Here is a 24,827-nt window from a genome sequence, read left to right on the forward strand (position 1 = left end):
TTTTGTTATTCTATGCTTAAGCAATAGGAACAGTGAGAGGTTAAGGAGAAAAAAATAAAAACGACTTATTACAATACTCCTTTATTTTACTTAAAAGCCAAGAAAAGTACACTAGTTCCTAGTGTATTGTATAATAAAAAAAAATTAACACTGAAATCTTAGAGCTGCTGGTAGCCCATGTAGACAAACTGGGGAACACATAAATTCCTACATTTTGAAAATAAACATACATGTGAAGTTAATAAACATAAATTGACCATTTCAAATAAACATATTTGTACTTCAGTAAACATAAATAAACCATCTTAATTAAACTTAACAGTTGGAAGTATTTCCGTTTGAGTAGGCTATACGTGTAAAACAATGCTTGCACACAGTCATTTTTTTGTTCACCGTTTTTTCTTCCTCGGCATTATACTCAACGGCAAAACCGAAATGTCTCCACACCGCGGATTTGAAAGACGCCGGCGCTTCCTCGTACTGTTGCCTCACTTCACCGCTGCTCGCCATGTTAAAGTGTGGAATGATGGTTAAGCGCCCCCTAACTTTAGAGAATAGTGATTGAATATTTACTCGCGGGAAGGAGTTTCCTCATCTCAGCTCGTAGACTTACAGGCACACACAAACAGTCAATTCGGAGAGAAATAAAACGCACATAAATTATTTAAACGTAAAACCGAAAAAAACGCAATTCACAAGCGCGTATTGAACCGTGGATGTCGTACCGAACGGTTCAATATTATATTGAGAATTGTGGCATCCCTAGTATATATATATATATATTATGCAGCACAACTGTTTTCAACATGGATAATAATAATAAATGTTACTGGAGCTCCAAATCAGCATATTAGAATGATTTCTGAAGAATCATGTGGCACTAAAGATTGGCGTAATCACAGGAATAAATTTAATTTGAAAATATATTACAACAGAAAACAGTTCTTATAAATTGTAATAATAATTTACTGTTTTCTTAGATGACGGCACAGATAAGGACCTCTCGGACCTTGTGTCTGAAATGGAGATGATGAAGATGATTGGAAAACACAAGAACATCATCAACTTGCTGGGATCGTGCACACAAGATGGTCAGTATGCAGTATCCAGGCCTTTTTTCCAGTATGTTTAGTTTAGATTTTTCTGACTGAAACGTTTCTGACTGTGTTCACACAGGTCCTCTGTATGTGCTGGTGGAATATGCCTCTAAAGGAAATCTTAGGGAATACTTGCGGGCGAGAAGGCCTCCTGGGATGGACTACTCGTTTGACACTTGTAAAATCCCAAATGAAACTCTGACATTTAAAGATCTGGTGTCCTGCGCCTATCAGGTCGCCAGGGGTATGGAGTACCTGGCCTCAAAGAAGGTAACACATCTACTTATCTCAGTTTGTAAACTTTTTAAAATATAAATAATTTAATATGCTTGAATTGTTTAAAAAGTTTATAAATGCTGTCTACGGATGCCAGTTATTATTTTCCAGATGTGTACGTCATAGTGTGTATTTATCAGACTTGTGCATAAATGATGGCCCTCTTTCTGTTTGTGTTGCCAGTGTATCCATAGGGATCTTGCGGCCCGGAATGTTCTGGTAACCGAGGACAACGTGATGAAGATTGCAGACTTCGGCCTGGCTAGAGATGTGCACAACATTGACTACTACAAGAAGACCACCAATGTAAGTCGACACTATTATCAATCTCAGAATGCTTGAAGGATACAGCTCTTGGGTGGCACTGGATTGAAACACAGCGGATGTGGTTATGCAATGTATTTCAAATGTCAAGCCTGCAGGTGTTGAATTTTGAGTGTGCTTAGTTTAGGAACTTTTGAAGGTGCATTTATGAGGAACTTGTCATAAATGAATTAACTGTTGATTGAGGTCTGGAGTTGGTAATAAAAACGTGTGGGTATTAGAGAGGACTGGGCAGTATTGAACACATCACAGTTTACCTGGCCTGCAGTACATTGTGAAATGCAGTACTAGCTAAAACTAGGGGTGCTGCTACAGTAACTTCACTACATTTTCAGTAACATGACATTAGCTTAGCCGTGGAAAACACTTGTTTCCCAGCACGTAGCATTGTAACATTTTAAAAAGTTCATTCATTGTGATGAACTGGCTCAAAAAGATTCACAGAGCCAGCACTTTTAGTGTAGGTAGAACCAGTGGTCCAATTGTGTCAAAGCTCTTGGGGGGGTCTTTGCAATGCAGAGGAAACACAGAAGCTGCATTTGAAGAGGTGTTTAGATGTATTTATTTGCACACCGTTTAATGCAGGACATAAATGCATTTAACCTGCAGTTACAAATGCATAAATAATGTTTTGATATTTTAATCTTAAAACATTGAATACTGATATTTGAAATTATTTTAAAAAAATGAAAAGGTACTTTAAATGTGAAATTAAAGCTGCCAGTAGTTGGCAGCAAGTCACTGTTAATTAGTGAGTTATTGCGATTGAACTGAATCATTTAAACGGTTGATTCATTCAGGAATGGAACACCATCATGTTGCTCAGAGACGCAATACAGTGCTGTGGCTGTGTTTGGAACCATTTTTGTTGGTGAAATAGAGCAAAAATAGGCAATATGGTGTCTAAAACATAAATCTATTACTATTAACTTCTTGTTTATTAAACTGTTGTATAGGCTAAAATCATATCTTGAATTTTGGCAGCATTCTAAATGCATTTTATTAGACTGAATCATGCAGTGAAATAATGCACTATATGAGCACAGTCAGTCTAGTTAGTGTTTAAGCACTCATAACTTCTCTTATAATCTGTATGATAAATGAATCTCTTACTTTTATCGTACATACATCTGAACTTTTGTTGCTTATGATGAGGGAATTCTCGAGTTTTAGTCTAAACAAAATTCAGCGATGACTAATCTGAATGCCTCTGATTGACCACTGCATTCCTAAACTCAATAGAATCGTGTGTGATTGGTTATAATGAGCAGCTCTGTAAAAACACGTAAAAATAAAATACGATGTAACGAGCTATTTTTAGTCTAAAGTTAATACAGCAATCTAATTTCATTTTCACTAGTTTCATGTTTCGAGTATTATAATTTTATTGAAAAACCAGGGAACCCCTCCCCAAGTATATTTTTTTGGGTGTTATGGGGGGGTCTCAATGCTTATGGGAGGTCCGGGACCCCCCCAGCCCCCGCTCAATTCGAACACTGGGTAGAACTCATTCTAAACTCATTCCTGTGTGTTTTTTGTAGCAGAATATAAATTTGGGATTGAAAATAGCGACTTGGCCATTTTCAGTCATGTAATCTGAAAATTATAGGCAGTGCTGGCAAATTGTAGTCCATTACTGATTACAAATTACATGACAAAAAATGTTGTAAGTAATCTAATCTGTTGATCTCATGTTAGGTAATGTATTCTGACTACTGTTTGATTACGTTTAGATTTTTATGTTATTTACTTTTATATTTTTGTCCAGACATTTTTTCCAAATCAGTAATTTGTAAAAGTCATTGGATATGATGGAGATGTAGTGTTTCACAGCTATAAATCAGCAATGTTAGTAACTTGCACAATTATCCATCACATACATGGCATAACTCATTGAGAGGTGCTTTTGTCCCCAAATAATAATTAGGGAGAGTCAATAAATTATAAATAATTTACTACCTTTGTGTGAATAATATATAATCATGTCATCCATAAAAAAGTAACTGTAATCTGATAATGAGCATTTTAAAATATTATATAATCTAATTAAAGGTACTTATTTTTTTGTAATCTGATTACGTAATCAAGATTAATGTCATCAATTACTTCCCAGCACTGATTATAGGTTATAATTTAAATGAAATTGTTTATATACCTTAAGCGTAGTTACTTTTTTGTTAACAGCATGTAGTGTGCGTTCTCCTTTTCAAACGGTTGGTTTTACTGTAGTTGAACTACCTTAAAAATGCTTATAATAGCTCGTAGCAAGATCATCTTAGCTTCCCTAACACTGGTACATTAAACGGAATGTGTTTAATGGAACTGTTAGGTTTTGTGACGGTGGGTTTTAGATGTGGGGTGTGGCTGGTGAAGTATTTGGATATTGGATGGGCCAGTTGGAGATTAGAGAGCATTGGAGAGCAGAACGATGTTGACGTGGACTGCTGAAGTGTATTTGTATTAGACAGGACAGTAGGAGATTAAACTGCAGGCCTGTTGATGTTCATTGGGCGTCTGTATGTCTTGCTAAGTCAGCACCACTGTTGTTCTGACTGATCTGTGTCTTTTCAGGGTCGTCTGCCCGTCAAATGGATGGCACCAGAAGCACTGTTCGACCGCATCTACACGCATCAAAGCGATGTGTGAGTTTACATTGCCATGCATAGCTCTTCTTTTTCCCTCCATCACTTCATGCCATCTGTTCATAAAGTTCATCAAGCTGTAAAGGAATGCAAGTAAACACCATAACCCTGCAACGATAGCATCAATGCCATCCAAGAGAGCATGCCAGTGTTTCCTGCGCTGGAATTCACCACCGATGCTCAGAGATGTGAAAAAAAAACATATTTGACCTAAGTTATAAGGGCCGAGAATTGTTAAATAAAACAAAAGACAACGCATCTTTCTGTTCTTTGCAGACTGCACTCAACAATAAATAATATAATATAAAATCTGAATTGCATAGGAAATATTGGTGTTTTTGCTTCTAGTCTATCATTCAGAAATGTGGGAAAGTTATGATCTTAAGGCTGCATTTATTTGACCAAACATACAGTAGAAACATCAATATTGTAAAATATCAGTACAATTTAAAGTAACTGTTTTCCATTTAAATATAAAATTTAATTTATTTCTGAGATGCAAAGCTGAATTTTCAGCATAATTACTTCAGTCTTCAGTGTCACATGATCCTTCAGAAGTCATCATAATATGTTCATTTAGTGCTAAAGAAATATTTCTTAATTATTACTTATATTATTATTGTCTTATTATCAATGAAAACAGTTGTGCTGCTTAACATTTTTCTGATATTTTTTCAGCGTTCTTTGATGAATGTAAAGTTCAGAAGAACAGCATTTATTTAGAATAGAAATCTTCTGTAACATTAGACTTCTTTGCTGTCACTTTAGATCAAATTGAATGCATCCTTAAATAGATTAATAAATGTGTTCAATTATAAAAAAAAATAATCTCACTGACCCTAAGTATTTGAACAGTATTGTGTGAGTCTGTGTTTGCACAGCAGGTTTTGATTAGTATGTTAGTACACTACACACTGTCTCTCAGTAGACCGAGCACCCATTCATCACACTCAGACTGGTACCCGGAGCTGCACTTTCCAATATGTCTAAATACTCTTTAATCACAGTTGGCCTGAGACAGCAGTAATAGAATAATATCATTTGCCTCTGCCTATAGGCTGTACTTGTTCTATGATATATGAGCAGTGAGCCCTTCATTCACTCGATCTGCTCTGTATGTGTGTGTTTGATGGGCGTAAATGAGATTTGACTCCAACATAAAGCTAATGAACGGATAGTGATATAATGACGAGCCAATTATTCAGCCCCCATAAGGCTTCTAACTGACTGCGTGTGTGTGTGTGTGTGTGTGTGTGTGTGTGTTTGGCTGGGTAGCATTAGCTGGCTCATAGCTCCTGTTGTCTCTTAGCGTGGCTAATTTGATTAGCACTGCTCAGTGGTGGCGTGGGAGGAATGGGGCCAAAACAAAAGAGTCCTGAGTTAACAGAGCAGCTTGTGATAACACTCACCCATATACACATATGTGCGCACACACACTCACTCTAGTTTAATAGACTCACATCTCATATCACCAACAAACATTATAGGCCTCAGTGAGAACCAACAAAACTCCTTTCTCACATCTGCCAAGTATCTACACCCCAGAGAGAGACAGGCAGACAGACAGATAATGAGAGTACTGTAACTCTACTATTTCAAGCGCAACCAGCATATTTAGGCATAACAAGTGTTTAGACACTTCATTTATCATTGAATTGATCTTATGTTTTGTACTGTACTGTAAATGTGTGATTTTTGCCCCTTATTTGCTCTGAACTGTGACTTCTCTTGCATCTCAGGTGGTCTTATGGAGTGTTGTTGTGGGAGATTTTCACACTGGGCGGCTCACCGTACCCAGGTATCCCAGTGGAGGAGCTCTTTAAACTGCTGAAGGAGGGTCATCGGATGGACAAACCAGCAAACTGCACTCATGAACTGTACGCTTTTGATCTTCTTTGATTTTCATCTAGAAAACTCTTAAAACCTTCTTATTCTTCTCTTAAAATAAAGCTGTAAAGTAGGGCTGAACAATTAATACCAATATGGTTCAGTGCAATTGTTAAATCACAAAAGCTACAATTGAATTAAGTATAAAAAAAGAAGAGAAGAAATAAATAAATAAAACTCCATGGTTTTATGGAAATTAAGGTAGCCAAAAACATTTAGTATTGTGTGTTGTGTATATAGTATAGATAATATATATATATATATATATATATATATATATATATATATATATATATATATATATATATATATATATATATAAAATGAGAGAGAGAGAGCTCAAATACTCCTTTATTTTACAGTTAAATAATATTATTAGTAAAAATTCTTCTGTGTTTTGTTTATTTATAATAATAACATAAAACCAAACAAAAATAATTTTTGGACAAATTGTGCAGCTGTACAAACAAGCAAATCTGAACTCTTTTAAAAAAAAAAAAACATTTTATTTTTATCAGAAAATTAGCAATTCAATATTTTGCTGCCTTCACTCCATGTCCTAATTACCGTAAGTACTAGATGACAATCCAGACTTTCTGCTTGAAATCTGTTCACATCCTCACACTCAAAATTATGTTTGTATGGCAGCTAATCTGTGAAATTTGAGTAATCCATAGACAAACCCACAATCCAACAAGTAACAGCCATTGTGCAAATGCCTAAGCTAGTTTATTTAGCAGGACATTAGATAGTTATTCAACTGTATTGTTTATCGTTTACTTCCAGACTATTCTTGCATTATTAAGATATTAACAATAGTCATTTATAGGAATTAAACCTTACATATTACAAGAAAAATGCTTATTTACCTCTGATGTTAGCATCTTTTAGAGTTTTATTTTGCGCATGTGCTCTCAGAAAAGTCAGTTTACGAGTTATTAAAAGTAATTACGAGACTGCTTTTTACAAGTCGGAATCTCGTAATTACAGTAATTCCAACATGACGTGGATGCACCTATTGCCCATCAATATAAAATTTTTATTTCTGGCACGTATTAAATACATGTATTGTTTTGTGTTGTGATTTGTGCAGGTACATGATTATGCGGGAGTGTTGGCACGCTGTTCCTTCACAAAGACCCACGTTCAGACAGCTGGTGGAGGATCACGACAGGGTTCTTTCCATGACCTCCACTGACGTAAGAGCTCTCGCACAGAAAAGCAAACACCTTAACTCTTTTTAACCTGAACTTGCCAATTCTTATGTGTGTTTGTGTGCGTTTGATCCATCAGGAATATCTGGACCTGTCTGTGCCGTTTGAACAGTATTCCCCTACCTGTCCAGACTCCAACAGCACCTGTTCCTCCGGCGATGACTCTGTGTTTGCTCACGACCCTTTACCTGACGAGCCCTGCCTCCCTAAACATCACCTCCACAGCAATGGGGTCATACGAACATAAGGACCCAGGACAGAAATGGTGGGGGGACCTTCTGGTTCACTGCGCTGGACGGGCATGTGGCGGCAGTGCAGACGGGGCTCCTGGTTCAGTGTGGATCTCATGAAATGCTCAACGAGAAGCTTCAGACTTCCAACTGTTCACAGGTCTGAAGGACAGATTATGCCCCTCTCCTTCAGCTCCTTTTCTTCCAAATCATTACTCAGCTTTTTGTCTATGAAAAGAGAATTCCTATTTTTATATTCGGCCAGTTTCATTTTTCCTTTGCGCGACGCAGTCAGAAGGGTCAAACCATTCCGTGCCTACCAAAAAAAAAACAGACAAATTGCTGGACAGGAGACAAAAAGAACGGATTGACACTGTGTAACAGCACAGTTCTGAAACGACAGACAGAGTCGTCCTGTCACACATGGACAGGAAGTGTTTTTCAGCAATATCTGACTGGAGTGAGAATCAAACCCATGGCCAGTCTCTCCTCTCCACTCCTCACAAAGAACATTTTTCATCCTTTTTTAATAAGAAAAGAGAGAACGGTCTCCTAGATGTGAGATTTAATTAGAAGATATATAACTGTGTGCTTTGTACGTATCTTAAAGTTTTTATTGTAAATATATAGATATAAATATGTATCATATTGCAGTCGGTAGCAGTGTACTTAAAAAACTAAAACAAAAGAAAAAAAAGAAAGAATGACATTTTAAGAACAAGTGAGCATACACTGTTGAGATCATGTAAACATTTAATCTTAAAAAAGCAAAACAAAAGTTTTATTTGAATTAACATGTATATTTGTAAAGCTATTTATAGACGTAAGGTTTTTAAGGGGGTCTAAAATTATAGTCTGGTTTTGGTACTGTAAACAAAGGGTTTTTCTTTTAAATTTTGTAAGTTATTTACCACAGAAGTGCGAGATTTCAACCGGTGGGTTGTATTTTATTTTTGCTTGTTTTCTTCCATTTCTTAGTTTACAGTGACAAGAATGTATGAGAAGCTAATTGGCGATATCAGCAGAGCAACATGACAAAATTATGAATTCTAAACATGAAACAAGTTCGCCAGAAGTTGCTTTGCCCGTATCTCAGTATTGAATTTAATGATGAAAGGACCACAAGTGCTTCTGATCTTCATGAGGAAACTGCACCGGTGTGTATTTTTAACTCCAGTCAGACTCACACTTAAAGCACTTTTCATCATTTTTGTATATAAAAAAAAAAAAAATACATATTTGGGCTTCCATGCATGAGATCCGTTCACTACAGTAAAAAACAGTGTTGGTTTTCTCTGATTATGAGCGCTGTGGTCTTTTCATCCAGCTCTATGATATGAAGGAGTGCTATGTGGGTAAAACCTACCATAGCATATAAATATATGGTGAAACCATATTAAGAGTATCATATTATATCGCTCTTATTTGCTCTTTTGCTAATGAATATGTATAATAACATTTTGAGGTAATCCTCTGGGTCAGTGTGTTTGCAAAGTGCCAAAATCTTTCTCTCTGCTCTGAGTTTTATGTTAATGAGTGCAGAACCGTTATTGCCATTCAACTCAAGCGTGCATGGTTGTCAAATGAGTGTCTCTGGCCCTGCGAATCTAAGCAATGCTTTATGGGATAGCTTGGTCGTGTCTCAGGGTGTCCTCAGACAATTGCATTCAAGCAGAAAGCCGGCAATAATATATAATGGGGAAAAAAAGAGGATGATTCGCTTGCTGCTAAACTACGAAAACTGTAGATTTGATAGGAGGTGACTGTACAGGTGCCGAGCGAAGCAATCGCTCCCTCCTCCTGCAAACCATTGAATTTTTGTACTTGTCAAGTGCCTGGGAGGGAGTTGAGTGGCTGAATATTGCAACGTATGGTTTGAATGTACGGCCACATCAAGAAAAAATATAAGCAGGGTGTTTCTTCGAATGAGAAATTAGTAAATATGTGTAAGGCACTTCGTTACCTTAATTCTCAGATTGGGTTCTTAAAGATACGGATGGCGTTGTTCTCTAATTTCTTCTTCCAGCTGAGGGACATCATGTTCTGTTGGATACAGTGTTTTAAGTGTTTGTCCATTACGTGTGGAGTTACTCGTTTACTGTTTGGTGGTGTGGGATGGCAGGGCAAGCGATCGCTCTCAGCTTGGTTTTTAATTTTTTTTTTTTGTACAACCTGTAACCTCTGGCTCACATCCGCATCCTCCACTCTACTACTGACAGCCCTTTTCCATTGTTTCAAACATATCAAACAATGTTGCTGGTCCTTCTCCCTCCTTGTCACAAACCCACATTATTTATTTCCTTGTATTTATGTTTTGTTTTTCTTCATCCGCTTGCTTCCATGACCTTCTCTTATTCAAAAGGACAGCATTCCTTCATGCTTGTGTGTTTTGGGATGGAGGTAGAGCCAAGATGTGTTTAGGGGTTGAAGAAAGTTTTCTTAAATGTTTACAATGAACATCCAGACAGTTTCAAAGGACAATGTGTTTCAGCACTTTTGAAGTGGCTGGATGTTGAGCAATACTGGTCTGATGTCGACACTCTTTCATTTTACACATTTGTTCTTTTCCTCTTAAGCTCTATTTGATAGTGCCATTCAGCTCTTATTAGAATTAAGATATTAAATTAAGTTATAGATTTAAATTTGCAAATGATTGTTATATGTCGAGTAGATTTTATATAGGTGTGTTTTTGTTTTGTTTTGTTTTAATAGGGATGAAAGCTTCTTTACAGTATTTTCTTACAGAAGAATTGCATTGCATTCCAGGTAGATTTCTTTCTTTATGCTGTGAGGTAACACGCTTGCAGAATTAAAGGCATTCAGCATCTGCATCCCTCTCTGTTTAACAAAAGAATGGAATAGTTGACTAACAGTGTTTTGTGTTATTTTTCCATATCTCTGTATCTGTGGAACATTCCGTTCTGTTTCAGTTGTGCCCCTTCCGAGCTGTTAAACCTCTTTACACTCTATCAGTCTGTGCCTGACGGAATTATGCTGTCAATCAAAACCTTTTCAATAAACACAACAAAACCAGTGCTCACTTGTCACGTTCTTTTTAAATCAATACTGGCCACACTCAGTATTTCAGGTTTATTTAGTCAATAATTATCAAGAGTGGGAGAGAATTTGATAAGGATATCTTGCATTGAAATGCAATGAAAGAAAATACATTTTGAAACTCCAGAATTCTCAGTGATATCTACAGCAGAATACTTAAAGGCAAAAATTTCGGTAGGCAAATATATTTGAATGACAAAAAAAAAGAAAAAGTGGGCCAAAATGGGTTTAACTGAAACACTGACATTTAAATAGCACTTCACTCAAAAAAAAAAAAAAAAAAAAAAAAGATCAAGAAACTTAAGGAACACATAATTAGTTTAGTACAAGAACAAGAGAACAAAATAACCTTTTCTAACCAACCTAATAAATTTAAGTTCCTATGTCATAATAACTAGCATGTATTCTAAAGACAATTTTGTTTATTACACTTAGAAAAAAAGGTACAAAATCTGTCACTGTGACAGTACCCTTTTAAAAAGCACTAATATATACCATTTAGATACTAATTTTCTGAAAGTGTATTATATACAACATAAAGAATGAGCAAGTATTTTTGTCTTTTCTCATTACTGGCATACTGTAAGTACAGTTTTTCCTCTTTAGCTACATGATGGCAGTCAAACCAAGCAACTGCTTATCAACCAGTATCAACCAACTGCTTGATATTGCAAACTGGTGTGTCTTACCATTTTATTTTAATGTATTATCTTAATTATGAACATACTGGTTTGTAGTGCAAACAGTTTTACCATTGTTATTCTTCTCGTTATTTCCCTACCGTGGCTAATGAACCGAAAGTCTTGCAAATTGTAAATGTGTGTATTATGTCATAAATAATTTAATACAATAATGTAATAGAATAATTAGTCCTCATAATAGGAATTATGTTGTGCCACTAATTTCTGAATAACACAAAAACATTTCATAAATTTTGGACTAGGAAAAACTGTCCCACAAATTGCACTTGTGACAGTAAGTGTTTGTTTGCTGGAGTCCTGCAGGCTCTCCAGAGCTGAAAGACTCAAATATGTCCTGAAGGGGAACATCCTGCTTCCCTAGAGCTCTGAAGAGACTCATTCAGTGCCTTTAGATATGTGTGTGTGTGCTCGTGTGCGTGGACTTCACTCTGCAGCTCAAGAGCTCCTTTCACAAATGTGTTTGAGAGAGCCAGGTCTAAATTGGTGTGTCTGATTCAGAGCTGCGTTTGCTCAGGGGGAGGCTTTGCATCCCTCGTTCCTTTACCTCTTTTTTTCATTCTTGCAGGGTTCTCTGACTCCAACCAGCCTCGATTTCTCTCGTTTTTCCTCCCTGCATGTCATCTTTGACTGCTGTCACCCTATTACCAGGTTGTCCCACTGTGCAGTAGCTAGGATGTAATTGCTCAGGGTTCACTGGAAATCAGTCACCTCAGAGTCAGACTCTTCAAAATCAGACGCTATGGGATTTGTCAGATCTGTAATCTTGCCATAACCATCTGTATGTTACAAAGCGCTTTACAAACTTTTGGTTATATTTCTGCATAATTAGTTTTGCTGAAGCTAACTTCAATGAGGACATTTGTTTATGTGCAGATGCGTAATGTGTTTGGTCACGCAGTGGCACGAGTGATGCTGAAGTCACCCTAAAGAGCCCTGAAGGAATGAGCTGTGTGTTGCTGCAGGAAACCGTATGGAAATTTCTCTGTCAATGGCATGCTCTCCATCACTGAAAATCATTGCTTTGTAAAACCAGAAAATACAGTAACACGCAAACAACTGAACAATAAATACACAAATGCAAAGCTTATATTGAGACCTAAAAAATATGAGCAATGGTGGTTGTGAACAAAAAAAAATCTGCATCGTTTTTCGTTCAAAATATAAAAAAATGTAACCCAAAATTGAAATAATACAATTGAAAGTGGCAGGAAAATTACATTGTGAAATAAATGTTATTCTCCATTACACGCTGGCCACAATTATTAGCACCACTAGAAATTCTTATGAATAAAAATGAAATGAAATATATTACCATTCATAGTTACTGCATATTTTTAGCACACCAGAGTGACTACAAACATGAAATTGTCCAGCCATGACTTCCTGTTTCACAGAAGTATAAATATGAGGTAATACAAAGACCGAATCCCTGAATCATCCATCATAAGGAGTAAAACCAAAGAGTATAGTTCTGATGTGCAGAAAAAGCTTGTTAAGCTTCAAAAAGGAGCCTGGAAAAAAATTAAGATTAAGAAGATTAAGCATTGAAAATTCCCATGTCAACAATCAGGGCAAGGCATTCCAATCAAGTCGAGAGGACTTGTGTCCATATCATCTTAATGCATGGTGAGAAGGATAGTTTAAGTGGTCAAGGACTCTCCAAGAAACACAGCTGGAAAATTGCAAAATTAGTTGAGTCTTGGGTTCGGAAAGCCTAAAAAAATATCAAACAGCACCTACATCATGATGTTTGGGAGGGTTTTAAGAAAAAGTCCACTGCTTTCATCCAAAAACAAACTCCAGCATATTCAGTTGCCAGACACGACTGGAACTTCAAACGGGGTTCTATGGTCAGATGAAACTAAACAAAAGCTTTTTGGCACACGTGAGATGAATTTAAAGGGATACAGAGGGATAAAAAAGTCCCATGACCATAGTTAAATATACTGCCGGATCTTTAATGTTTTGTGCCTATTTTTCTGAGAGCTTTCTGACCCTGCATAGACAGCAAGGGTACTACCACATTCAAGGCCCAGAAAGGTACTAAGGACATCATTAAAATAGTCCATGTGACATCAGTGGTTCAACTGTAATATTATGAAGCTATGAGAATACTTTTTGTGCGCAAAAACAACAATACAAAAAACCCCCCAAAAATAATGACTTTATTCAACAATTTCTTCTCTTCCGTGTCAGTCTTCGATGCACATTCACAACATCCGTGTGATGCTGATTACGCAGGAGCTGGCATTCATTATGAAGATGAGTTTTTGTGTACAGAAGATTTGGAAAAACTCTCTACAATGATTCCATTTCCCAACTGCTCACACAAAACCCAAAATGGTGGACGCCTCACAGGGCTTCGGAATATTTCTAATGCAAAAGCTATGTGTTTGTTCGAGCTGATGATAGGCCACAAGATAACTGTGGGCACCTGGTACTCCACACTGCTGCTTTCACTGTGACTCCATCCCTCCCTGCATTATGTGTGGTATACACTATAAACACACAAAAAGTACCTGATGACTCACATGCATTTCAGGGTATATTAGTACACCTCAGTGTCCTTGTAATCAGTGCAACATAATATATATATAGTTTTCAGAATTAAAGGGGTCATATCATGAGAATACACTAACTTTCAGAGCTCACAACTTTCAAAATACCATCTTTTGCTGCAATGCAGTTGATGTTGGGTTTCTGATATCATAAAGGCTTTGCAAAGACAATGTTGGAGACATGTAGAATATATTGGAATCAAAAGCAAAGTGGCATGGGAAAAACGCTTTTATTATATTTCAGAATCAGAATCAGAAAGAGCTTTTATTGCCAAGTATGCTTGCGCATACAAGGAATTTGTTTTAGTGCCATAAGCTTACAATTCACAGAGACAACAACGACACACAGACAATAAGAATAAGATGAGAATAAAAAATACACATATATAAATATAAATAAACAAAACAAAAAAAATTGAAACATAAATGATTGTATATACAGCTGTGCAATAGCTGATAGAATGGGATAGAATGAGAAGCAGGGATGTATAAGGATGGAGGTGGTAGCAAATAAATATAAGGTTATTGCACATTGTTATTGCATAATGTGGGTGGGGGGGGGCATTTAACTGTTCATAAGTTGGATTGCCTGGGGGAGGAAACTGTGGTTGTGCCTGGCTGTCCTGGTAATTGTGGCTCTGTAGCACCGGCCCGATGGCAAAAGTTCCAAAAGCGGATGACTTGGATGTGAGGGATCCAGAGTGATTTTCTTAGCCCTTTTCCTCACTCTGGATGTATACAGTTCTTGGAGGGTGGGTAGGGGGGGTACCGATAATCCGTTCAGCAGTCCGAACCGTTCTCTGTAGTCTTCTGATCCCTGATTTTGTAGCTGAGCCAAACCAGACAGTTATTGATGTACACAGGACAGACTCTATGGCTGAATAGACCTGTTTCAGCAGCTCCTGTGGCAGGTTAAACTTCCTCAGCTGGCAAAGGAAGTACAACCTTTGTTGGGCTTTTTTTTATAATGGAGTTGATGTGAGTGTCCCAGTGCAGGTCCTTAGAGATGATGGATCCCAGGAACTTGACTGTCTCCACTGCAGTCACAGTGCTGTCTATGATGGTGAGTGCGGGGAGTGCAGGGGGGTTTCTCCTGAAGTCCATGATCATCTCCACTGTTTTTAGCGTGTTGAGCTCTAGGTTGTTTAGACTGCACCAGACAGCCAGCTCTTTAACCTCCTGTCTATAGGCAGACTCGTCACCATCCTGGATGAGACCAATGAGAGTGGTGTCGTCTCCGAACTTCAGGAGCTTGACAGAGGGGTCTTTAGAGGTGCAGTCGTTGGTGTACAGAGAGAAGAGCAGTGGGGAGAGAACACAGCCCTGAGGAGCACCAGTGGAGGGGCTGTTTGACATGAATTTCCCCAGTCTCAGTTGCTGCCTATCTGTCAGAAAGCTGGCGTTCCACTGACAGATAGAGCTAGGGACAGAGAGCTGGGTTAGTTTGGTCTGGAGGAGTGTAGGGATGACGGTGTTGAAGGCCGAACTAAAGTCCACAAACAGGATCTTCACATAAGTCCCTGATTTGTCCAGGTGTTTCAGGATTTAATGCAGTCCCATGTTGACTGCATCATCCACGGACCAGTTTGCTCTGTTAGCAAACTGCAGGGGGTCCAGTAAGGGCCCAGTGATGTCCTTTTGTGACATTTACATGCAAAGAGGAAGTCTATAGGCAACAAATGGCACATTTAATTATAATGGTCAGAGAGAGAGAGAGGAAAATGGTTATAAACTAAACTAAAATTATAAATTAACCTCAGAGAGCGCTTAAAAATAATATATCAAATTATATAACTTCAAATAATGCCCCTATTAAGTTTTAAAAATAAAAATGGCCTTTAAAACCATAGCGTCCCTGTAACTATGACTTGCAAGTCGTGTAAGGATGATTATGGCTCTCTGTACCCAGTGCTGGTCTGTATCCTCAGTCAACACACTGAATACTTTTTTGACCAAAAAGAAAGATGCCAAAATGGCCCACTGCATAAACAGACCTAAAAACAGAGGGTGCAGGAAACCTCCTCCCCGACAGCACTTAATTCATTGGATTTGTGTATAAGTGTGTTTGCTGGACTCATGTTGTGCCAGACCCTTTTGTAATTGTTGCTGGTTGAGTGTGTGTAGTGCACATACACACACACTTATCGGTGGTCTGAGGTATGCAATAAGAGGCAGAGTTTGGGAGGCCTGAGCATAATTGATACCTTCGATGTGGTTACAGAGAAGCCAGAGTCACCGACTATTTTTTGCTAAATTTAATAAAGTAAAAACATGTTTTCATGTGCATGTGTGTGCCCGGCTGGCACTGCGCTCTGACCAGACAAGATGTTTACCGTTAGTCTGTGGCGTTGGACGGCAGTGCAGCGACATTTTTCAGCCCCTATTAAAAAGCCACTGCAGACACCAACGCTTATGACGCACAGAGTGAAAACGGGAGAAGGGGGAGGGGGCAAGGCGGAAGAGAAAATTGACAAGCAAGTGAGAGGTTGAGAGAGGAGAGATGTGTCAAACATAGCGTCAGCGTGGAGACTTCTCTGACAAGTGGCTGAAGTCCAGACTGAAGCTGGCTGGGGCAAGGGACTATCCGCCATACTGACAGAAGTTTACAGAGAGCTTTAGGAAATTTGAATTGTGTCTAAGTGCCAGCACAGCAGAATGTGAACTCTGTGTTCTGAATGGTAAAAGAAGAGTAAGACACTCATGAAGACTGTTCCATATGCTCATTACCGCTTGCTGACGACAGAGATGGCAGAAGCATCATGTCTATTCACTTCAGATTTTTGAACCATCTGGATGTAAATGCCACTGCCAAAATAAATAAAATAAAAAATAAAAATAAATAAAATAAAATAAAAAAATAACTTCAATAATTAAGTCGCACAGTTATTGTTGGTGAAAAAGAATGTTTGTTAACTTTTTTCTATGTAACAACATGTCAAAACTGCTCTTTTCTTTACAATGAAAGTATATGATCACTGGCTGTCAAGATCAGCTGCAATTTTGTTTTTTATTTAATATTTCATATTAAAAGTTTTTTATTTAAATATTAAATTGGGTTAAATTGGGTTAAATATTAAATTGACAGATTGACCAAACTAAACAAACTCACTGACTAGACTATTTAATCTTAAACTGATTCAATAGCACCCCCCCCCCCCCCCCAAAAAAAGGACCAAATAAGTAAATAAATAAAAATAAATAAATACAAATTACTCTTTTCTTTACCATCTCTGACTGTCAAGATCAGCTGCCATTTTGCAAAGTTTATTAAAAGAAAAACTACATGTATGTTCAGGATTTGAACTAAATAATAAACACTGACAGTCTGACTAAACAAAAATTCACTAAATATAATATATATATTTAAACTAAATTGATAGTTCACACAAAAAAAAATATTTTTTTTTTCATTTATTCACACTCATGTTATTTCAAACCTATATGACTATTTCTTCTGTTAAAAAATAAGAGAAAAAAATATTTTTCGAAAACATTGGAAACCAAATGACATTTATGTCCATTGTACGTATGGACCAAAAACACTGACACATTTCTCAAAATATCTTCTTTTATGTTTCACAGAGTGAATTATGACAACATTTTTCAATTCTGGGAGAACTATCCCTTAAGTAGCTAATTAAGAGAGTAGTTCCAAAAGTTTTATCTCACCTCGGGCACCAAGTGAACCCAGGCTGCCATAAGCGGACCCTAAAATTAATAGTTGCAAGTTGTTATGATATGAGATGATATGAGGTTGTGAATACAAGAAGAAAAGAGTTTAAAAAAGCCAGATTCATAATTATAATTCTTATTTCTGCCCTTTGGCTATGGAGGTTTTGTGGCAGCATATTTGGCATCCTTAATTCCTTCAAATTCCAGATGTTTCCACAGAGAGACGCATTCTGTGTGAAAGCGTTTGGCTCTGCAACACAACGGCAGAATGTTTCAGGAAAGCAGGCACTGCGGACACACTCAAAGAGCTGCTCAAATGTACCTTTTCATGCTTGTCGCCAGAAGAATGTTCTGGCTTAAATACAGCTCAAGCTATAACGCCAGCGTCTGTGGCATGCTGCTGATTACTCCAGAAAATTATTCTGACTTGTACCTCAGTCTTTAAAATCCCATGTACAGTAATCCACTTACAATAGACATCTAACGCTTTCAAAGCATAAATGTGAAAGTTTGAAAGCAAATTATTTAGTAAAACAAAAAGTTTGTTTTATCTCGATTATCATTTGTAGGTACAGGTTTACTTTTTAATGTGAATGAACTACCAGCTATCCAGAAATAAGCTGGAATTGGCTCCTTTAAAAATGCTTTATGGATAGTTACAGTACATAACATCCTAGTATCTTTGCATGCAGAACTTACTAAGTTTACTGAATCTTCACATCCTTCGTTTTTAAAAACTTTAAAAAGTCAAAAATATTTGGACAATGAAGTTGTATTTAAGCAGTTTTCTACAGAGCATTCTCTTTTAATTAGTGTGTTTCCATCAAAATGCTCTTTTTAAGGTTAATTTTCATTTCTTGCGCACATGCAAACACATTGAACTTTGAGGTCTCTACAAATAAAGTGTATTACACTGTTCCCATATTGTGAAACATGATATTATGAAATCAGTTGCTCGAGTCCAAGAGTTCAATTATGGACTATTGCATTATCACCATCTTGGCTTTCGTTTGTCAGATCCTCTTGTAAGATATGAGAACTTTTCTTAAAATATTAGCACTTTTTTTTACAAGTATTACGTCTAAACATCATTTCGCAAGTGAGTTCACAGCTGTAACACTGCGATGAAAGTTCAAAACAGTGACCATGTTAAGAAAAAGGGACATAAAGCCCCCAGAATGACTGTGTGTTTGACGTGTGAGTGTACGTCCGTGTGTAATTGTGTAAGCTTATGTGTGAGAGCTCTTCTCCTGAAACTGGACCTTGGAATGTTGTCAGAGTAACGCTGCCAAATCAGCGATTAGTGAGGATGTGTGAGAGACAGCCGTAGAGAGGAGTGAGCTTTGGGGACAGGTGTCCTCAAACACACACACACACACATCTCTGGCTCTTCATTTGTTGCGTATTGTGGGACAGTGCGGTTTGCTTTTTGGTGAGTATTTCAGCTATGTGCAGTAGCACGGAGTCCTGTCACACGCTGGTCTAATAACACACTCAGGCTATTATTTCACCATGATTTTAATGTCAGTCTCCAACAGTGTCATATAGTAACTTTTTCATTAAGTGGAAATATCTGCCCCCTGTAATAGATTTTCAGGCATGTTTTTTTACCTTTATTTGGGCATATTTGTTTTTAATTACATTAAAACACAGCAGGCCATCTATGTCAAACACTTACATTTTTATTATTTAATCAAATAATCATTTGTAATTGCTTCTTGGACAAATTCATTCCACTTTCAAATCACTTTGAAATGTCCATTAAGTGGCACGTTCAGTTTTATCTGAAATCAGTCTGATCAGTGTGAATCTGGCAATGTTTTATTATGTTGGTGGTTGTATGTATTGCAGCAGCTAGATAAGGAAATGTCCGGTGAGTGATGCTGAAAGGTCAATGCTCTATTGCATTTGAATATAACATACTACCTACACTAAACATAACTGATAGTGGTAACAGAAGCAGATGTGAAACAGAAACACGTTTTCTGAAACAACCATGCCATTTTAGTTTGCATTTACATGCTTTTAGTGTAACTGGTATTTCACAGGACTTGTACCTCAGTGCACCATATCACAAGTTCAATGCAGTACCAGGTGAGCTACTGAGCAAGTTTACTATGTTAGAAAAGCTGTACATATGTAGCTGGTTATGATGCAAACGCCAAAATGTATTATTTTACTAAGCATATTTACAAATGTATTAGTTTATGTATTTATGTATTATGTGTTCTGGATTATGTATTATACTATACTATTATATTATGGATTAAGTATTTGTTTTAAAAGATTAGTTCACAAATCACTATGGGAGTAAGTCATAACACTGTATTATGCAAGGAAATTCTTGAAGTTTTTATTAACTGATTAACATCTTCCCTGTGATCATAATTTGTGTGGAAAAGCCACTAGTGTTCATTTTAGCTGAAATGCAGTGAATTGTGTGTATAGGTAGGTTCTAATAAAAATGTTGGTAAAGCCAATCATTCCAATTGATTATACAACAGATTTTGCAGTTTAGGAGAGGTTATATGTGTTTTTCTAACGTCATATTGCATATCGCTTTGTAATCTTCTTCATATTGAGTGTTTACAAGCAGAACAGTATGTTGATATCTATAAGAAAACTGTTTTCAAATTAATTAAAACTGACTGAAAAAAAAATATTGAATGCTCAGGCTTTCCTCGGCATTTGACATCAAACCAACATCAAATGTCAAATGTCAGTAAATGAATGTGCAGAGCAAAATAGGGGCAATGGGACAAACTCTTTGTGCCTTTCTTTTCTTTTTTTTTCATTATTTATTTATTTTCTTTTTTAAAGAAAAGAACAGAAAGCTACATAACTTGTATGCATAACTGAGCATGCAAACAGACTCACTGGTTACACGTACCTGTATAACAACACGCACTCTCAGAAAAAAGGTACAAAAAGTTGGCACTGCTATGCTACAGGTCACTGCAGTATCACAAGAGCCACTAAACCTTTTAGAAGCACCTTAAATAGAATATTAGGAAATATGTCAAATGTTAGAAAACAGCTAAACAAAGGAATGAACGGTAAGAGCATTTTTGTCCCAGCTGAGCCCAATCCCACTGCAATGTCTGATAGGAGAAAGACAGAGTGAGAGGGAAATTAAGAGAAAAAGAGCTTCAAGATTTGTTGATCAGTGGGAACCTTAATGCAGATGTCCTCACAGTTTGGGTATATCCATAACTCAAGCACAAGAATTGCTTCTAAAATTCATTGATATATTCAAAACTGACATTTAACACATGCTCTAAGATCACCTTGATATAGCGACCATGTTCTTTATTCAGCAGCCAGATGCATGCGAGCGTGAAGGAATAATCTATCTGTTTAGGTCTGCGACTATCAAATGGGGAATGTGTGCAGCAGTGTGTCTGTGATCCATTTCACTTCCAGACGAGAGCAAGTGATAAACTCTATCATATCCACAGAGCTGCAGAGCCCCATACAGAGCTCAGAGATGAAAGACGCAGACGTATGACTGTAATAGGTGAGAAGAGATCCACACTAACCCAGATTTATTATTTATATCTCGGATTTGAATAGCATCAGGCTCATTCTAAGGAAACAGTGCCTGTATTTCTCAATTGTGTCCCCAATACGACTTTTACAATTAACAGGTCACTGAAGTCACATATTTTGATAATTTTATCTCTATTTGGTGTGTAATGCATAGAGATTTGTTAAAATATAGAATAAAAAAATTATTATGATTAATCTAGAAAGAATTTATTTTTATTTCTACATTAAAATATTTTTCTAAAAAAAAAAAAAAATACAGTATTTGTCTTTGTCCCATACGTTTCTTTAAACAGTATTTGGTGACTTTTTTCCTCTTTAAAAATAATTGATCTTTCTGATATCATATCTAAGGGAATGACATCATAAAAATGTAACAAGTACTTAATTACATTAATAGAAATATTTGTTTAAGTGCAATAAAAGAAATGCTTATTAGGGATAAAAACAGCAACCTGTTATTTTTCAAAGCCGTAATTGCATATTTAGGATCACGTTTTAACATGTGTATGTTGTTATTTTAAATCTTCAGTGAAATCACGAGTGACAGATGTGCACTACGATGTCTATTTCATAACTGAGCAAGCGTTAAAGGTCGAATAAAGTTTACCACACACTCTGCTGTTATTTTGTGTGTAGGAGTGTTTGTGTGCACTCAGTGCAGGCTGGTAAGTCTCATTAGCTGAGAATAAAGTAAGGCAGTGTTGCATGTGTGTGAGAGATACAGAAACACACTGTTCAGTTTAGAGGTAAAGCCTTTGACTCTACAGTTCAGTGGCAGTTCAATAGATAAGAGGACAGTTCCAGCTTTAGCTCCAGTCAGAGGAATGCTGTTTGTTCATGGCCACTCGTAAATGGTGTGTGATTCAAAGGAATCTCTGTTGACTTATTTGCTGTGAAATTAGCAGTCATTATGCTGAGCAGAACGCTTCCACATGCTAAACCTGCCTCGCTATCCTGTGGAAGTAAACACTCCCAAAGAAGAGCGAGTTTACAGAGAGACAGCTGAAAAAAGATGTCTGTGTATGTAGATGTGAATGTGGACAGTGAAGGACAGTAAAACCGGACATATGGCTTAATAAACAAATTAAACAAACATTTCTTGAAAATCTAAAAGTGCAAAATGGTTCGTGTGAGGGTTAGTTTGGAGTTATGGGATAGAAAATATCATTAGCTCAGTATAAAACAATAAAAGTCAAATGGAAAGTCCCCACCACGATAGAAAATCAAATGTGAGCAACTTTTTAAGCACACTCATGCATCAGAGGAACACATGCTGATGTGCAAACAGGATGAACTCTAAAGATGGAATTCATCAGATGAAAGAGAAAATAGCACTGTGCTGTTAACTTACACACACACTATGACCATAACATAATACTTGATACTTGACTGCTTTCACACAAGCAGAAGCCCACAGAGGACATTATTGTTAAGGTTGGCATCACTATTATTAAGCTGTAATACATGGGGAAACTTTTAAAGCAATTTTGCCGGGCAACATTTGAGTAATGTTGCTTGGGCACTTTTCTATCTGGATATTTTAGATCAGTCGTGGGCCCTGTGTCTCACCTGCTTGCCCGTTGGCAGCAACATTGCCCAAAAAGTTGCCCCATGCATCATCAGCCTTAGGCTATCATTGTCCTGGTGGGCAAAACAACCATCAATAATATAACAAGTTGTTTTCATTCAAAAGGGGATGCAAAAGGGTTGTCTTGTCTTAAGACAAGAACACATTTTGGTTTAGGTTTTAGGACAACTTTGATGAAAGGTCTTGATCCACTTCAAATGTTGACTAGTGTATGTATATACACACACTTTTGTTTCTTCATTTAGTTCTGTTTTCCTTGTCTGTTTGGCTCCTTTAGGCCCTTGTTGTTCATTTGCAATTTAGTTCATTGTTGTTAATCTCCGCCCCTCATTAGTTACTCTACTTAAGTTCCCCATTCAGTTTCATTCTTTAACCCGATTTGGACGGTAATTGTTTCTCATATGACGTCTGTATAAATAAATTTATATATCACCTCAGTGATAAAAGTCATGGATTCGGATGGCGATTTATTCACAGTGGAGGAGTGAGTTCTGTGATCCTACGAACCTGGGAACACGCTGCTCACGTGGCCAGTCGCATGATTGTCTGCTGTAAATAAAATGAAATTTATTTACAAATTTATTCTTATTATTGTGTAAAATGTATTTTAAAATATGTATTATTATATAAAATGTATTCTTATTATTCCATAAATTCCATTTTATAATATATAATCCTATTTATTATTTGATTATTTACATCTCATGTTTAAAAAATAGGAAAATATACGCGCTATTAGTTGTATATAATTATACGCCATATATATCTGTTTATAATACACATTTTAAAATTGTATTGCATACTTGCTGCTGCCATAATAAAGACCCATTTTGAATGCTTACATGCTTTTCTTCTCTTTCTGCTCTGCTCCTGTGGTGGAGCAGTTATGAAGCAGGCTATTGTTCTTTTAAATACTTTCCAGCATTTCAGAAATAAATATGTGTGCAAATTACACCGACGTATAACAGTTATCTTACAGTGTTCGGGATCGGGAGTGCTCAAAAAGGCTTTATACACTGAATTTTGGACCGATTTCTTCTCGTAAACTCAGAGATGTAGATTCGGACTGCGATTACATTACCACACAACCTTGGTGTTTGAACAGTAGGTCATTTGGCCTGGGATTTTTACGGAGGTGGTGAGAGAAAAACACCGACATCCTGGATTCGGACGGCATTAAAATCACCAACCACCCCCTGTAAACGGTGAAAATCACTTACGTCCCCCTGAGAAACAATTACTATCCGAATAGGGCTTTTGTCTGGTATTATTTGTCCTTAGAAGATATGTGTTGGTAGTTACCTCTCTTGGATTACATGTTACCTGTGGATTTGGAATAAACTACTGTTTGAATTTATCTTCGTCGTCGTGTGCTTATATTCATCCAGCATGTAGCGTGACAATGTATATATATATACAGTGGGTACGGAAAGTATTCAGACCCCCTTAAATTTTTCACTCTTTGTTATATTGCAGCCATTTGCTAAAATCATTTAAGTTCATTTTTTTTCCTCATTAATGTACACACAGCACCCCATATTGACAGAAAAACATAGAATTGTTGACATTTTTGCAGATTTATTAAAAAAGAAAAACTGAAATATCACATGGTCCTAAGTATTCAGACCCTTTGCTGTGACACTCATATATTTAACTCAGGTGCTGTCCATTTATTCTGATCATCCTTGAGATGGTTCTACACCTTCATTTGAGTCCAGCTGTGTTTGATTATACTGACTGGTCTTGATTAGGAAAGCCACACACCTGTCTATATAAGACCTTACAGCTCACAGTGCATGTCAGAGCAAATGAGAATCATGAGGTCAAAGGAACTGCCTGAAGAGCTCAGAGACAGAATTGTGGCAAGGCACAGATCTGGCCAAGGTTACAAAAAAAATTCTGCTGCACTTAAGGTTCCTAAGACCACAGTGGCATCCATAATCCTTAAATGGAAGACGTTTGGGATGACCAGAACCCTTCCTAGAACTGGCTGTCCGGCCAAACTGAGCTATCAGGGGAGAAGAGCCTTGGT

At 37.0% G+C, this 24,827-nt stretch overlaps 1 protein-coding gene across 7 annotated transcripts in view; it reads left to right on the forward strand.

The window, feature by feature from the left end:
* The window catches only part of LOC306882611 (fibroblast growth factor receptor 3-like), a 45,409-nt gene extending 34,709 nt beyond the window's left edge, over positions 1 to 10,700 (forward strand). For all 7 annotated transcript variants that reach the window (XM_079437344.1, XM_079437346.1, XM_079437345.1 and 4 more), the window contains exons 12-18: positions 981 to 1,091; positions 1,177 to 1,367; positions 1,557 to 1,679; positions 4,269 to 4,339; positions 6,079 to 6,216; positions 7,320 to 7,425; positions 7,520 to 10,700. In XM_079437344.1, the coding sequence (XP_079293470.1) occupies positions 981 to 1,091; positions 1,177 to 1,367; positions 1,557 to 1,679; positions 4,269 to 4,339; positions 6,079 to 6,216; positions 7,320 to 7,425; positions 7,520 to 7,687 (908 nt within the window). In that variant the 3' untranslated portion in view covers positions 7,688 to 10,700. The remainder of the gene's footprint in view (positions 1 to 980; positions 1,092 to 1,176; positions 1,368 to 1,556; positions 1,680 to 4,268; positions 4,340 to 6,078; positions 6,217 to 7,319; positions 7,426 to 7,519) is intronic.
* The last annotated feature ends 14,127 nt before the right edge of the window (positions 10,701 to 24,827 follow it).

This window comes from Barbus barbus, assembly GCF_936440315.1.
Source record: "Barbus barbus genome assembly, chromosome: 16".
Classification (NCBI taxonomy): Eukaryota; Metazoa; Chordata; class Actinopteri; order Cypriniformes; family Cyprinidae; genus Barbus; species Barbus barbus.